This window comes from Amia ocellicauda, chromosome 4 (genome assembly GCF_036373705.1).
Source record: "Amia ocellicauda isolate fAmiCal2 chromosome 4, fAmiCal2.hap1, whole genome shotgun sequence".
NCBI classification, from domain to species: domain Eukaryota; kingdom Metazoa; phylum Chordata; class Actinopteri; order Amiiformes; family Amiidae; genus Amia; species Amia ocellicauda.
Genome location: NC_089853.1, coordinates 16530007 through 16546132, shown reverse-complemented (window position 1 = coordinate 16546132; position 16126 = coordinate 16530007). Strand labels below are relative to the sequence as shown.

The 16126-nt window shown below is 37.2% G+C and overlaps 1 protein-coding gene across 1 annotated transcript in view; it reads right to left on the bottom strand.

Moving 5' to 3' along the window:
- Positions 1-3497: 3497 nt before the first annotated feature.
- Positions 3498-16126, bottom strand: part of LOC136747478 (receptor-type tyrosine-protein phosphatase eta) — an 88928-nt gene continuing 76299 nt past the window's right edge. Inside the window, exons 18-31 of the mRNA XM_066700309.1 lie at positions 15694-15852; positions 14995-15190; positions 14569-14684; positions 13929-14016; positions 13478-13522; positions 13242-13245; positions 12343-12480; positions 11789-11879; positions 11304-11377; positions 10487-10621; positions 7780-7896; positions 7094-7254; positions 6471-6606; positions 3498-6334 (exon numbers count right to left, since the gene is read on the bottom strand). Coding sequence (XP_066556406.1) covers positions 6179-6334; positions 6471-6606; positions 7094-7254; positions 7780-7896; positions 10487-10621; positions 11304-11377; positions 11789-11879; positions 12343-12480; positions 13242-13245; positions 13478-13522; positions 13929-14016; positions 14569-14684; positions 14995-15190; positions 15694-15852 — 1616 coding nt within the window. The 3' untranslated portion in view covers positions 3498-6178. The remainder of the gene's footprint in view (positions 6335-6470; positions 6607-7093; positions 7255-7779; positions 7897-10486; positions 10622-11303; positions 11378-11788; positions 11880-12342; positions 12481-13241; positions 13246-13477; positions 13523-13928; positions 14017-14568; positions 14685-14994; positions 15191-15693; positions 15853-16126) is intronic.

The following is a 16126-nucleotide window of genomic DNA, read 5'->3' as shown; positions in this document are numbered from 1 at the left end:
TTAAATGTAATTATAATAGCTTCCATCAACTTTCATGGCAAAATCATATTTTTAGTGTATGATATGGTACCCTATATATATAACCACCTCTACACTTCTCTTAATTGTTTTATTTTATTATAACAAGTAAGGTGTCAGCTGCAAAAGCTAAAGATGACAGGATGTGAAACCCATTTTGTTTGTTTGTTCTCCAGTTCCACTCGTGTATTTTACCACGTTTCTGGATGGCAGCTGTGGAGGGGGTGTGACAGCCTGAATGCCTGAATGCTTCTTCATTTCACTGTCAAGAGTTTGCGCCATTCACCTTTCACAGAGTTTGAAGAAAAGCAACGTACAAGGAAAAGGCAATTCAATTCAACTTGTGCTGAAACGTTTTATCTTTCCATATGTCCTTTTTGGGTGATCTGTGTAAATGAAATGGAAGAAAAAGACTTTGCACTTTTTAAAACTCAGATGTAAATTGCTCGTTTGCTATTCCAAAAACACTGTCGCATTTCTTCAATGATTCATAAAGTTGGATCTACAGAAATACACCAAGCCTACATTTTCCCTTTCATCAAGTCGTAGTGCTTTCACCCGTGATTAATCTGTTCTTTCCAATCTGGCTGCAATTTTTCAGCTCCGGTCTGAGCCATTACTGTGCCATGTACGCTACATTTTACAGTAGGTTGATTCACTGCTCTGTATGGGATTAGAAATTATTATGTTTTAAATGTCACCTAAAAAAGCTTAATTAAAATATATATATATATATATATATATATATGTCGCTGAAATAGTCGCATCTGTGAATTCAATAAAAATCACTTATCTGTAGGAAATTTCACGATTCATACTCTTTCAGAGCAATATTTTGCCACCTTTGCCATTCACATATAAGCTCAGGAGCAATCACGCTGACAATGCAGCATACATAATAAAGCAATTGAGTGTTTCATGGGTCTTTGATTGATCAGACTATTAGGAATTGTGCTAAATGCCTAGCTGGTAAGAAAAATAGGTTGCAAATATGAAGGTGGAATACAAAGCCTGGCCAAATTAAACACCAAGCATAAACAGGAGCAGACTGTAGCTGGTATAATGGCTCTAAGCAACTTAAGATGCCAGGCTGCAGGCTCATATTAATAGAAAAGAGGTGGAAGGGTTGTGGGTAGAACATATCAATACCTACATGTTTGTAGTAGTTTTTAAAATGCAGGGTTCTGAATAGGGCTTCTTTTCTTCATCTTCTTCTCATCCTTTTAAATTCTTCTCATTTGCACAAACTTCCCAGTGAAAGGATATTTTTTGGTCAAAGGGGGAAACAGGGGTCAGCTTTACACTGCTGTGTACCATAATAGTGTTCCAGAGGCCATTCAATCCATGTGGCTTTTGACCTGACCCAGATAAGCTAAGCAACAATTAACATGTCCTTTGAGGATATCCTTTGATCCATTGCTGACACACACTGCATTAGTTCAGAAACATTTTCGTAATCAGATGTCCAGTCAGCTCTGTGTCCCCTGTGTGTAAAAGATGCTACAGACAGAATGTTTTGTATGTGAATTACACTTAATCACCATGACTTTAAATTGAACTCACATAAAAGCATTATTTAAAAAAAAAAAGCTCTTTGGGATATCCAGCGGCATTTGAACATTGACCAAACACTGAATGAGTATGCTGACCGTTTAATTATTTCAAATTACTGTATTCATTAGAGCTTACAGTGATATTTCCTGAGCTCACTGTTGTGACTCCTCTATCACTGCAAATTGAGTTCTTTGAAATGGACAAGAATAAATTAGGAGAGATAAGCATTGGAATATACAGTAGATTAAAACATACAGAAGATATACAAAAAATAAATGTGACTTACCACAAAGCCTCTCTATTCAAAGTACAATACTGTCAAACTGTCTTTAACACTAGTGCACCTAACTTAATTGAAATGAAACAGCCTACATGGTCTTCAGATCACCCTGACTAGACAGAGCTACCTATTATGTCATCGCGACCGCAGGACCTCATTGGTCACATGTCCAGTAAAAAAATATAAATAAATAAAACAAATCATTTGTGCTACAAGTAACTATGCTTTTGTTCAAAATTTCTGTTGTGATTGATAGTTATTTTTCTATCCTCTATTTTTAGCCATTAGCTCGTCCCTTCCTTGACTGAAAGACCTATTTCTGTAGGTGCAAACATTCCTAAAGATAAAGTAACAAAACAAGTGTTTGTAGAATAACCTTCTAGCTGGTCAGCTATTTTAGTTGTGACAAGTGGTCGATATTGCCTTACATCATCAAGACACATTAACTGTGTCTTATTAAGTCTATTGTTAATATACAGCTAAAACCCATTCTTAGGATCATGGCTGTAAGATTTCACAATTTGAGACATTTTCTGTTGTGTGGTTGTTGTATGGTGTCTTCTGCTTTCTCAAATACAAGCTTGAAACAGCTGAATTCATGCAATAGTCATACCGCAGTTTAATTAGGCCGTGTATGATGTGTTTTTTGGCATTTCAACACAAAACAGCAACCTGTACAGAATGTTCATCCTCGCTTAAAGGATTTCCAGTCAACACTTAATATCCATTAATTAATTACAAAGCTGAACCATTTACTCATTTGGAATGATAGCCAAGCTCGTTATGAGGTTGATGATTTATCAACTTTTAATTAAACCTAGCTGTGAGCACCACACCAGAGGGATTCCGGCACCCTAAGGAAGACCTCCTTCTTTTTTCTTGAACTGATGATTTTAAACAACTGAGTGTTTTTTGAATTACCGAATTGTATTCACTGGGGGCAGAACCTTGCGGCCCTCGCAGAATGAGTTACTCAGGAGTCAGATTTTGTATTTGATTAGATTGGTTTAGGAGCGAAATTAGGTTTTCATGTGATGAGTCATTTCCGATGCCCGTCACGGGTGTTACCACTGTGTGGGTTTGGATTTGTGTGGACTTGACAGGGCAGGAGTTGAACATTTTAATACAGGAAGAAAGAGTAGCACACCAACACAAAGCAGCAGATATGTTTGGTAGGAAAATGCTTGGAAGAGCAGGCCAGGGAACGCTAGGGATTGTGTTAAAGCACCTGGGATAATAAAGAAGACTTGTGTGCCTGTTATCAATGGGAAGATTCTATTACATAACAAGCTTCACAGGTGGGAGACATACCCATCAACCAAGCGTACAGTTATGTCAGTTCAGAAACAGCATCAAGAAAATGAACGAAGACTAAAGAACTGTATTTTATATTAAAACCTACAGTACAGTGATATGCCATAGGCAGAATGCAAGGAAAATTTAAAAACACAATGATTAAAATATTAGACATAAAATCAGCCAAACAGGTAAATTAGGTGATGCATACCTGATTGTGGGTTTGAGTGAACCTTTGTTTTGACATACTTTACAAATTATGGGGAGGCAGCTAGTCTTGTGAATTTTAAGCATGCTGTTTGTGGTTAGTGATGTGATGCAATGGACACCTCACCTCAACACATAAAGAGACGTGAGAAATATTTTTTTAATTCCAAGTCCTCAACAGGTTTTACAAAAATGTACATCGTCTCCTTCATAATTTGTCTCAACATTGTACCTTCAATCACAGACGTTTTAAAAACTAAATACATAACAATGTTTTTTTAATATACATTAATAAAAAAAAGTATTATACATCTGAAATAAGTGCTTGAAATCATTCGAGAAATCATGTAAAAATACAAAGCAAATAGATACAGTAGAATTAAAATTTAAATAATAGGATAAAAAGGCAACTCAACTAAAACATTTAACTTCACATATTGATTGAGATTTTTGCATCACTGGCTTCTCTTTCTTTAACCTGGATATTTGCAGCCCATTCTTGAAACAAATACATTTCCAAATTGTACTTCATGTATTTTCACAAGATCTGAGCAAAACTTAAAAATTAATTAAAGAAATAATTACTTCCTAAAACTGCATACACATATGAACAGTATTTCAAAATGAATGTCCGTTTTTGCATGTTCTTTGGTCGTTTTGTTAATTTTGAAATGTACAGCAATAAACCAACAACACAAAACTGAAACAAAAAACAAACAGAAAACTTAGGCCAGTTGCATAACTTTGAGCTATTATTTACTCATCTGTCTCTGCTCTTTACATGCATCAAACATCAGCGTGACCCCGAATTTGAAGTGGAATGGGTGGTTTCAGCCACGCCCTGGAGCAGCGTAGGCTCTATGACAGGAGATCAGTTATAATACACCTTCCTTGCATGTAACTGCAATAATGTGTCAAAGGTAATACAGGCTATAGCTTTCTGCTTTTGGACATGATCAGGATTTGAGCCCTATACTCCTCAGCAGCGGAGAACCAACAATTAATCAACCTTTCCAGTACAGATAGTAGCAGTATTGCTGTTGGTTTTTCGAGAGGCCATTTGAAGCATTTCAGCAGAGAAAACCCTAATCTATAAAACTGCTGCACTCTGAACTTCCACTGCAATGCAGGATTGATATCTGGCTTGTGTTGAATATAAAAATGAATCTACTGTTCTGGCAACAAGCTTTTTGTTTGATGCACAGGATATAACCCCCTGGATGCTTTACATCTTGAATGACACAGACACAGAGACACAAACACACATTTATCAGTATTGCACTAAGCAGAATAATCTTTTGCCTTCATCTAACTACTGCATGATTGATTTTACACACATTCAATACCTTTGATATAGTTTGTATTATATATATTTGAACCATTTACCAAAAGGTTATGTTTTCCATTAAAAAAACTAAAAAAGACTTACAGGCAACCAGTACAACATATTAATTTGACAGTCCTTCCTTTCATTTTGTTTTAGCATAAGATCCCTACAAACCACTTTACATTGTTCTTATATAATGTACAGCACATTCTTTTCAGTTTTGCTACAGACGCTAAAATTGACACCACATACATCAGCAACAGCAGTTAATTCAAACCTCAGGAAGATCTGATTTCTTTGGGAGCAACTTAATTGCCACACACTGGTATGTCTGAATTTCTGTATTTGGCCTCAGCAGCTGAAACCTGCGTAATGCAGCAGGTGAAATGAGATCCTTTTCTAACCTGTCTAAACATAAGTTCCCTACCACGGTGTTTTAACAGACAGTACTAATTTGTCCACAACTCTTCAGTAAATCATATAACCTTTAGACAACAGTGTACCGGGCTTGCACAGAAACCACTGCATCGTGGCTATCAATCTTTTAAGGTTTTACAGTTAAGTGGCTTCAAAGGAAGGTATTCTATTAGACCAGTGGCCCATTTCTCATCTAATGAACTTACAGATCGTCTTCAACCATAAGACTCTTTAAACTATGCTACAATCAAGGTAGCCTTGAATTGAGAATCTGAGGAGCCGAGGCAGTTACCTTCAGGGCAACAGTATCACGGTTTAGACAGAACCACACTTAAATAACAATATAATATCTATAATTCAAATGGACAGCAATATTTATCAACATCTATATTATTTTTCATTTTAAATAAAGGCACAATTAATTTAAAAATATACACCGCACAAATAGAGGCGACCTGAGTGCAACATCTCTTAGGAACAATGCGAGATTTAAAAAGCAAAATTGTTTCAACAGAGGTCAAATATTTACAATCAGAAATCACATATTGCACTGATAAGCATAGTCGTTCCTTACAAAGATAAAACTATACTGGAATGGAATATCAATCTTTTGTTTCAGCCATGAACAGAGGATATTTTTATAATATAGAAAGAAAAATATATTTCTCAGTCTTCAACATGTTTCTGTAGAGCTTTCTACATACGACAATGTTTATGGTTCTTTTAAATAGTTTTCCAAGTAATAAAAGAAAGTGTCTTTAATTTATTAGCTGATTAATCACCAGACAAAAAACAGTTGTCTCAAATTAATGATGTTAACATTCAGTAGGTGTAAAATAATTTGTTAAAGCCATGTACTTTGTGTATTCTGAAAGTTTTATGTGCATTCTGTTGAACATACACAGTATTAACATTCCAACCACATATAAGTCATTCTCAGAGAATTGCCATTTAAACAATGGAAGAGACTAAATTCTAAATTCTAAAATAATTTACTCAGTTCTCCTCATCAGAAGGAGGTATTTCCCTTTTGCAATAGTAATACAATCTCAGTGCAATCTAGAAAAAAGAGACATAGACTAGACTTTGTAGCCATTTTTTGTCTTGGCTTTCTCAGGATCAAAATTCTCATAAATGTTCAGCGCTGCTGTGTTTTGGTAGATTAGGTCCACATTGGTTCCAGTCCTTGCTTTGATAAGGTCCATGGCACAATTGTTTAAAAAGATGTACTGGTCCTGCAAAGATGAATCAATCACAAAACAAGTTAATGCCAAGTACTTTCTGAAGGTAGTGTGTTAATTGATTTTGTAATGTTCAAGTTCTCCTTGATTTCGACTCAAAGCATATAAAAAACGTGTGCCAGTCTCTTACCTCTGTCTGGACCATGAGCGGCCTGTGCATCCGCAGGTCGTGGACTATGCCATAGACGTCCACCATGCTCTCTCGCTCGATCTGATAGATGAGACGGTCAATGGCGATGAAGGTTCCCGTGCGTCCCACTCCAGCGCTGATTTCCCAAAAGGAACACACACACAAATAAAAACCATTCAGGCATCAATATCAGCCATGTCACCCAACTACAGCTCCTGTGACCAGTTTCAATTAATTTTATTTTCCCTAACAAGACCCCACAATGGAAACCTAAGGGCCCTGTTCATAAAACATTTATCACCATGATCATTTAACAAAATCTGATGAGAATAATGCACATAGTCGGGGGAATTTGCCACTTAAAGGGTGTTATTAAAATGAGTTCCAGAGTGTCTCTTTGGTTTTGCAATATTCTGAGATTGTTTCTCCATTTACAGCAACAGGGTGGTCAATGTAGCTATATTAAGGTTTTATGAATATGACCTTGGAGTGCCCACTGGAAGTTTTTTTTTTTTCTTCATTTTATAATATTGAGATTTTCTTTTTTGGTACACAGTGCAGTAGAAAATGCTCTGCCCCCTTTCAGTGTAATGTGTGCACGGCCTGCCCCTATATGTGCCAACCTGCAGTGAACCACGGTGGGAGAGTTGCGGGAATACTGGTCCATGTGTTCTCTCACTAAGTGCCTGAAATTAATCAGCAGCTCAGTGGTCTCGGGAACTCCGTGGTCTGGCCAGGCAGTGAAGTGGAACTGGCGCAACGATCGAATCTCAGATGTCTTCATCTGTGAGGGACAACACAGCTGAGTTCACCTCATTATATGTTAGACATTATAAATTAGATTAATCAACCATCCCTGCTCGGATGTTTTTTGACTTGCGTGTTGTTCTCATGTGCCCAATTTTCTCATGTCTAGGATGCTGATTAAGATTTAAAGACAAGTAGTGATAAGGAAAATGAACACTGAAAAGTTCAATTCCTAATAATATTATATTATAAACATGCATTTAGGATACCAGATTGTTGGTCAGGCATATTTTGAGGATGATAATTAAGTTATTTTAATAAATAGATGGGAATTTTACCATCAATTAATAAAGACTTAATGTACAGAATTTAAAAATGTATAAATGTATACAAAGGTAAGCTTTTGTTAACATATGTTTTTGTAACCTCAAAGAGCTGCCATTCTAGGCTGTGGATAACTAGTACAGTTTTATGGTTTCCAACATCGCCCTTGCAGTGGTGTTCAAATGTCACCTGCTCTAATGTACATTTGCCAACAATTTAAATATCTGTCAATACTCACATTTTTCAGGTTAAAATCTCTAAGCGTCCAGTCTTCAAGGGAGATGTCAGATGTCATGGTCACGGTTATATTACCATAGTTTTTGGTACCACTAGGCCAGTATTCTTCACATTTCACCTAAATAAAGAGAAACTAGTTAAAGATCAAGCGTTCATAATATGGTGCTGCCAGCTATATGGGTCAAATCTGCTAAGCAACTGTAGCACAATCTCTTAATGTACAGATCACAGTGAAGAGTCTTTCGCACTTTACAAACTGAAAGCAGATGTTTAAAATTATTTGTAATCACCAATTATGCTAATGCATCTCGGCTCATCCCACACCTTCACCTGGTGAGGGAGAGGAAACTCGACCAGGTGACTCACAGCCCACAATGGGAGGGATCAGCACTGATTTGGAGGAGAGGCACATCCCTCCCAGTGCTACTGCAAGCTAGCCAAGCCAATCCCGGTGATGAGACAAGTCCACAAGTTATAATTGGCTAATGACATGAGCTGGGATCAAATAGGCGAACCTCGGCTCATAGGGCTCAGTCTGTGCTTTTACTGCCTGAGCCAATCAGGAGGCCCTAAATTGCTTTTTTACAGCAGTTTTCTTTTACTTTCCAGCATTTTCACCATGCGGTGCTGGATGCATGATTCTTTGCAAAGTTAGGTTGGAAAGCGTGGCAGGATGCGTATTCACTCCATTTCTAGGGTGCTACTAAATAAGTCCAATGGCCTTCAGAGTTCACACAATAAGGTGAATGGAGCCTCTCTGTATGTAGTAAAAGAGGTTCACATGATTTCAGATTAAATACACCTGTCTCTATAAGGTCCCACAGTTGGGTAGTACATTAATATAAATATACTACCACCAAGGAGGTTTCAAAACAACCCCAGGATAAAGTTGTGGAAAGGCACAGATCAGGGCACTGGTATGAAAACATTTCAAATGCATTGAATATCCCTTGGAGCACAGTCAAGTCACACCTATTAACTAATGAGTGTCCTTCCCACGTTTTTCCTTTGCTGCAGTGGCGTGCCCCACCAGATTATTTCCATTGTTCATTTTGTCAAACCTGTGTAGAAACATTTCTGTAAATGTGTAATCTGTTATCTTAGATGATGCCTCGCCAGCTACAGTATGCAATTTAGCGACAGCCCCTTAATCAGCGCATGCGCGTTATCGAGTGAGTGCCTGGCGCCGCCGGTGTTTCTGTGGCAGGTTGTATGAAAGACAGCAAGGTAGACATCACACTGAACAACACATACAACACGCTTTACAAATTCCTTTGTTTAGGCATTTGAGTTTATCTTGCTTATTCGGTGGCAGTTTGAAGCATGTATATTGTCCCGTTTTTTGTTTTAAGCGAAACGTCATATTTTTGTGGTAATGTCCTGTTTTTAATCAGCAGACTGCAATCTGCACGTGTTTTACAAAACTGCAAACTTATTTAAAAAAGTAAAATTATTAAATGTTTTTGTAAGTGTTGTACAGCATAAATTGCTGTCAATCATTTTACTTTTGGGGCTTTATTATTATTTGAGTGTTGAGGTGCTTTCTTGCGTTTCAATTCCTAAACTTAACAGAGAAGAAAATAAAGTTACAATAGTATTAGTAATACTACTAACTAGGCCAACAGGTACAGTTGCCTCCAGAATTATTCACACCCTTCATAGACTGCAGTGAGGTTTAGCGACAAAAAGTGTGCATTCATTATTTGTTGCTTAAATGAATGACAACTACTTATTAAAGTATAATATATATTAAAGCATATGCCATTTATTTATTTTTGAACCCTGAGACTGAAGTGTCCCTTGAAGCCAGCTGTAGTGTCAGTAGCAGCAGCACCAGGTAGGAGCTGCTGATTATTGTTTAGGGTGACACAGTTTAAACTGAAAGACCAAATGAATGCTGTAGTAATAAATGGAACTTTGTAGAAAGCTTCAGTTGCAATTACCTTGACTTAATTGGTCTTATAGTTTGTACAGTGTATTATGCAAATAATTGTTAAGGACTTTTTTTTTATGAACAGAAACAGAGACCAGTGTGATTGTGCCAGAAGATCAACTGGCAAGAGACGAGAATAGAAAGGGATCCACTCCAGCAGTGTTAATGTCCCCGAGAGAGACGTCTCCCTGGAACCAGCTGTAGTAGCAGAGGTACCAGCACCAGTGAGGCTCGTACAGGTAGGAAGTGGTCTTATGAGTGATTACTGTTTAGTGCCACTAAAAGGCTCAGCTGCAATAATATGTATTTACCCAATTTTGTACAATACAGTATGCAAACCATTTTTTTTTTAATAATCAGAAACAGAAACAAGTTTAATCATGCCAAGAGATCGACTGGGAAGAGATGAATATATAAGAAAGGGTCCCACTGCACCAGTGTTAGATGCCTACCCTTAGCGGACCCCAAGCGAAGATTTTTTAACAGTAACTGGTATCAGAAATACCAGTGATTAGAATACAACAAAAACAGTGGAGCAATACTATTGAATATGTGTGTAGAGCAGTACATTAAAGTTCACTTACATTTAAAAAGACATAGGATACCCTATGTTGTTAGAAGCATTAAATACCAGCCATTTGTAACAATCATCATTTGTTTTCTGACTGTGCCCCCCCCCCCCAAAAAAAAAAAAGCTGCATGACGCCCCTGGCTCTATTACTATCTAGAGTAAAATTTGCAGCACTGATTTTGTGTATCGTGTGGCTGTACTTACGCGCCCCTGCTCGTTGCACCTCGTCAGCATGACCAGAGAATGGACATTCTTCTCCCAGATCATCCTCCAGAACTCATTCACTGTACCTGGCAGCGGTCCCTGTGCTGCAATGAACTCCTTCTTCGAGTTATAGCCCTAGACAGCAAGTGGTTCTTGTTTTAGCAGAGCAAATAAAAAGTTTAAATATCAACAGAACAAAGGCACAGACCAAACTACCTGTAGAAAGGCCTAAGGAACAATAACAATAAACAGTCCGCCATCTTGTGCTCAAAGTGGGTCAATGCACCCGAGAGAGAAGATTTCAACACAATAACAGTATCGGTATGGTGATGATGTAAAAATGTATCCCATGCAGTTACACGCACAGCCTTGCAGGGAGCCAGTGGTTGAAACAAACAAAGGTGCACTTTGGTCTGTGGTCGGGGGGGGTTTGGGGTGGGTGCTGACGAAGTGCCATACAACTACCCCGTTGCAGATCGTGGCACAGATCGGGGAGGGGCGATTGGGTCAAATGGGGCACTTCAGAAAAAAAAGGAAGGGGAATTAAAAGGGGCCACCCCTGCTCCCCCTCTGCACGTCCCTGAACCCATGTACTTAATCTCATTAGTATAGGAGGCCAGGGTGTGAGTCAAAATATTTCTCTGTCAAACATTTCAGGTTGTTACCTATGCTTTAAATTATCCTGTGACAAAATACCATGACCACCAGTAGCTTTGTTACTACTTCTCATGTGTGACTGTAATATAAGCTCTGAAGGCTTGTTAATGTTGGATAGCTAAGAGTTGCTTAAGACCTTCGATAAGGAGCCGATACTCACAGGCATATAGTTGGCATTGATGTAGTCATCGTAAGCACTTCCATGGATAGACAGCTTGACACGGGAGGAGTCGTCTAGTTAAAAAACAAAATCATACCACATGATAAAACCCATAAAGATTAATTTAGTCAGGGAAAATTAATTTCTCGCTTTAGGACAAAAGTGAATCAATCGAGTAATCTTAAACAAAATAAGTCAATCCAGGGGCCGGAGTAAATTAAAGCCCCGACCCACCCACTAATAGCACACTACAAAACTGTACATCACTGTAGCCACACATGAGTACAGGTTTGTAGTTTTGTATTGGCAGGTGGGTCAAAGTTTTGATTTAATCCCAGCCAAGAAATAAAACAAGTGAATACATGAAAACAGAGCAGTACACAGCCTTACACAGTACACAAACATTTAAAGCTAAACTACAAAAGCACACACATGTGACTCAATCCCAAGACATCTGATGAGCAGTTTGAGTTGAAGTGGCTTACATGGCAGGACGTTGTTGTAGCGGTTTTTCCCTTTGTTCTCTTGTGCCTCGGCACTGTTCTTGCTCTGGGCCGTACCCACAATTTTAAGGTCCTAAAGTACACAACAAAACACAGGTAATGAAAATACTTGTTAACGTGGAATGTCCATTTAGTGAACAACTTATCAGTGCCCAATATAAGCATGTGATCTGCTCTTGTGAAGTGAACCGGAAAGGATTATTTTGAGCATGTTTCAAAAACGTCAGTAAGCTGAAATATATCAAGATTTGGTGTAAGAATATACACATGTAAGAATAGTTATTTCGTTTCAAATGTAAACACACTTCTCTCTTCTACCAGAAGGTGGCACTAACACTCTACACGTCTCTCTGGGAAGAGGGGTTTGGAAACAAGCAAGTGTATTACTAGGGAATCAAAAGTTAAAGTTCAGATTTGGTTTTGGTGGCGGGAGGCTTCCAAGCCCTTTTAAGGAGTCAACAAAATAACTACAAACATAAACATGTTTAATCATACACATTTAAGTCTCGTGCAAAATTGCAACAGTATCATTTTACCTCAAACTCCTCTGCAAAGCCACAGCTGGAATCCGCACGCTGCTTTTTGTAGTACCCCTCATAGTCCTCAACCCTGATGGGTAAGCTGCTGCAAAACGAAGGTGGAGACAGTATGCAAATAGGGTCACACTCAAGAACCTAAATCGATTTGAGTTTAGTTAGATGTTATGATGTAACTTATAATGTAGTGGAACAATGCTAAGAAGGAGAAAGAATAATAAATAAACAACTGAACAATTGAAGTCAAAACAGCAGAGTCTCTGACCTCCTTCCGGTACTTACTTGCAATTTAGTCTTTCATTCTCCTGTAAGATTGCACTTTTACAACGTTTTGTCATAATCTTGCCTTTGCATTAATATCACTTGTATTGTTTATTTTGATTTCCCCTATGCTCCCTCTCCCTTAGCTCTTAACTTTGACTTAACATCTTGTCTGCACTTATCAGCTTTTACAATCTAGGATGTAAGACCTCATATATTGCTTACTGTATCTCCTATATACTTGTGTAAATTCTAAATTTGTAAAATGTATTATGCCTAGAATTGCACTGTATTATTGCACTTTTGTATTGCTCTTATATTTTGTAAGTCGCCCTGGACAAGGGCATCTGCTAAGCAATCAATATTATTATTATTATTATTATTATTATTATTATTATTATTAAGTACGTGAGAAACGTTGTGTCATGTTATTTCAACAAAGATGAGAGGTTCATTGTCATGATGTTATGTATTTTTGTTTTTTGAAAATATATAGATATACTTACATCTTGGCCCTAAAAATTAAATGAAAAAAACAACAAATCAAAACAAAGTTTAGTTATCCATGTAAATGCAGGTGAGGTTTTCAGTACTTTAAAACTATACAAAATACATTTTTATTATACACAATTTCTGACTTCACTTGAAATCATACAGTTTGGTGTAAGTTTTCCATCTTTCTCATGGTATGTTTTGTCTTTTTAAGTAAAGTTTGCGACATGAGCATAGTGCAAAATATATATAATTTAAAAAAGGCTTAATTTGAAATATAAGAATTTAAGATGCGACACACATACTGAACCAATTATCTAAATATGGAAATCATTTTTTGCCTGTATTTTTTTCCAAAGTGAAATAATAAATGAAAACTCACCTCATAGAGTCCAGAGGAACATCACAAGATTTTTGTACAGCACGTCTGAAAAACAAAAATGGTGTTTGTGTGAAAATATTACATAAAATATTGTGGAAATGTGGATTGCAGAACATCCATGCGTGGCTCTCTCTGAATACAAAACAAAGAACATATAACAGATATAAATTGTCAGCAGATATGAGAAGGGAAATAAACATTCAAGTTGTACTATAGCATATATAGGAGGGTTCACAGTTTATGAGCTCGTTACACAGACCTAATTTATCTCCTAACTTGGTAGAGCATTCAACCAACCCCTTCCCCCACCTCCCCCCAACAACCTGCCCGCCGTATGTGTGTGCGTCTCTTGGCACAGCGGGACTGATGCTGCCCAAGACAGTGGTTTGAATCTGAGTTGGGGGGTGTCTGGCTGCACACGCTACACACATGATATGAACAGCATCCTCACCTTCTCCAATAGACAACAGCAATGACAGTGATACAGATGAGAATGAGGAGAGCAGTTAAAGTTCCTCCAACAGCCCCTCCAATGACAGCTAAAACAGAGACAGCAGCAGTTGGGACAGAGGTTAGCAGACAGATCTCATAACTTTCTGTGCCTATTGCCAGCAGATTTGATCAAAATATTTATTTTTATTTGCCATCCATTAACATCTACCACGTATGAAATCACTTATCATTTGTCTGCTGCAGCTGAAACACACTTCCTTGTGTTGACATTGATAAATTGACTAGAGGAACTATCTCAGTTGGCTGCCCTGATGCACCTAGTCTGACATGAATCCAGTTTCAAAAGCTCAGCTATACAAGTTAAATTGATAGACTAGAGAAAAATCAAAAATGCGACCAAATTGTGGTGATTATGCAAGAATGTGATTACAAAAAATCTTTAAAAAAAGGTATACAAATATAAACTCAGCATTGAAAATTCAAGGGATGTGAAATTATTAAGACCAGTGTGTGTGTGCAGGGACACATTTGTAGTGATTCTTTAATTATTGTTTTCATAAAAAAGCTCCTAGAAATTACAATACAATAAAATACAGATCTATAGCAGAATATATCGTAAATTAAGCATTTTACTCTACCTGGATTTTCATTAAGGGTTACTGTGGGTGAAAAAATTGTTATTGACACGTAGGAGGCTTCAACATTGATCTTATTGGAAGTAATTTCCAGTTTAGTAAACGCAGCAATGGCCACCCTACAAAAGACAAACAGAACCAATATTGTAAAACATTTGACAAAGTAAATGTTCTGAGATGAAGTGCTCCTTGAAAGGAAAATCATTACAGCATGGGATATAGGTTTCCTATCTAGTATGTCATCCTCCACTTAAACAGAAAGCTACATCATAAGCATAACCAAACAGACATGATCCATACCCTGCTCTGATTAGGGACAATTAATTAGTCTTAACTAGCTAAGTATTATTTGCTAATTTTAACATAATCTGAATTATTGATATTAGGTCTCTCATGTTAACACTATGCATGTTTTAACATTGGATTTACCTGTATGTTCCCCTGGGAACGAGTTTGCCATTGAAGTATCCATCCACTGTATTCCCAGCTCCTATTGCAACAGAATAGGGTGGAATATTCGCTGCACGACTTGCTGATACATGGACTATTGTTGCCAAGTAGGTTGTAGTCTTTTGACTATTCCAATCTTCATAGGTTTGACTTAATGAACTTTTATCAGGTTTACCTACAATGAAAAATTAGCACAGTACAGGTTTTAAATCTGGAATGTTCCCGAAAGTCACAAGTCAATCAACTCCTATAAACAAAGCTGTGATTAATCAGGTTTGTGTGGGTACATTTGCCATCATTATGAGATCTCTTGCATTATTTCAACACAGAGCAAATACTTAGAAATACTGGCTGTGTTGGCAAGAGTCTAGGTATAATATATATATATATATATATATATATATATATATATATATATATAAAATTATTTTTTTATTTTTACTTGCTTTTACTTTATCTTATATGGGTATGACTTTGCGGGTCCATGCCACTTAAGAGTGTATGCCAGGGCACATATGGTAAGTTCTTATTTATGTGTTATTTTATTTTCTCCCTGAATGTGTTTCTATTTCTATTGCATTAACATAGGTCAAATACCTTAATATCCTCCCCATAATACACTATAAGGTTTAGTCCTTTTCTTAGAAATGTAATCATGGAACTGAATGTTAAACCTACTTTGCTGTGTGTCAGAAGAAATTAGGACACCATATGCTACGATTGGTCCATTCTGGTCACTGAAGAGTTGTGAATTGAATGCAACAATAAAGGTATCAAATCTTTGTGCAACGGATGTGTTCAACAAGTTTACAATATTTTCTGTAGGAGGAGGAGGATCTTGAAGGAAGAAAAACAACAAAACAACATGAACAAATATACACTGAACATATATCTGAGCATTTGGGCTTGAGATGTATTAACAAAAAGTGCCAATGCTGGAAATGGAGGAGAGTAAAAACTAAGCTGATACTGAAAATTCAACAAAACACAATTACGATGCTTTATATCCTCAACAAATTCTGCACATATGTGCAGGTCTACTTGTGCCTGTTTATATATAGTTACACATGAACCCGGTTAGTTTTGCCAAAATATATAACATTTTAGTGAA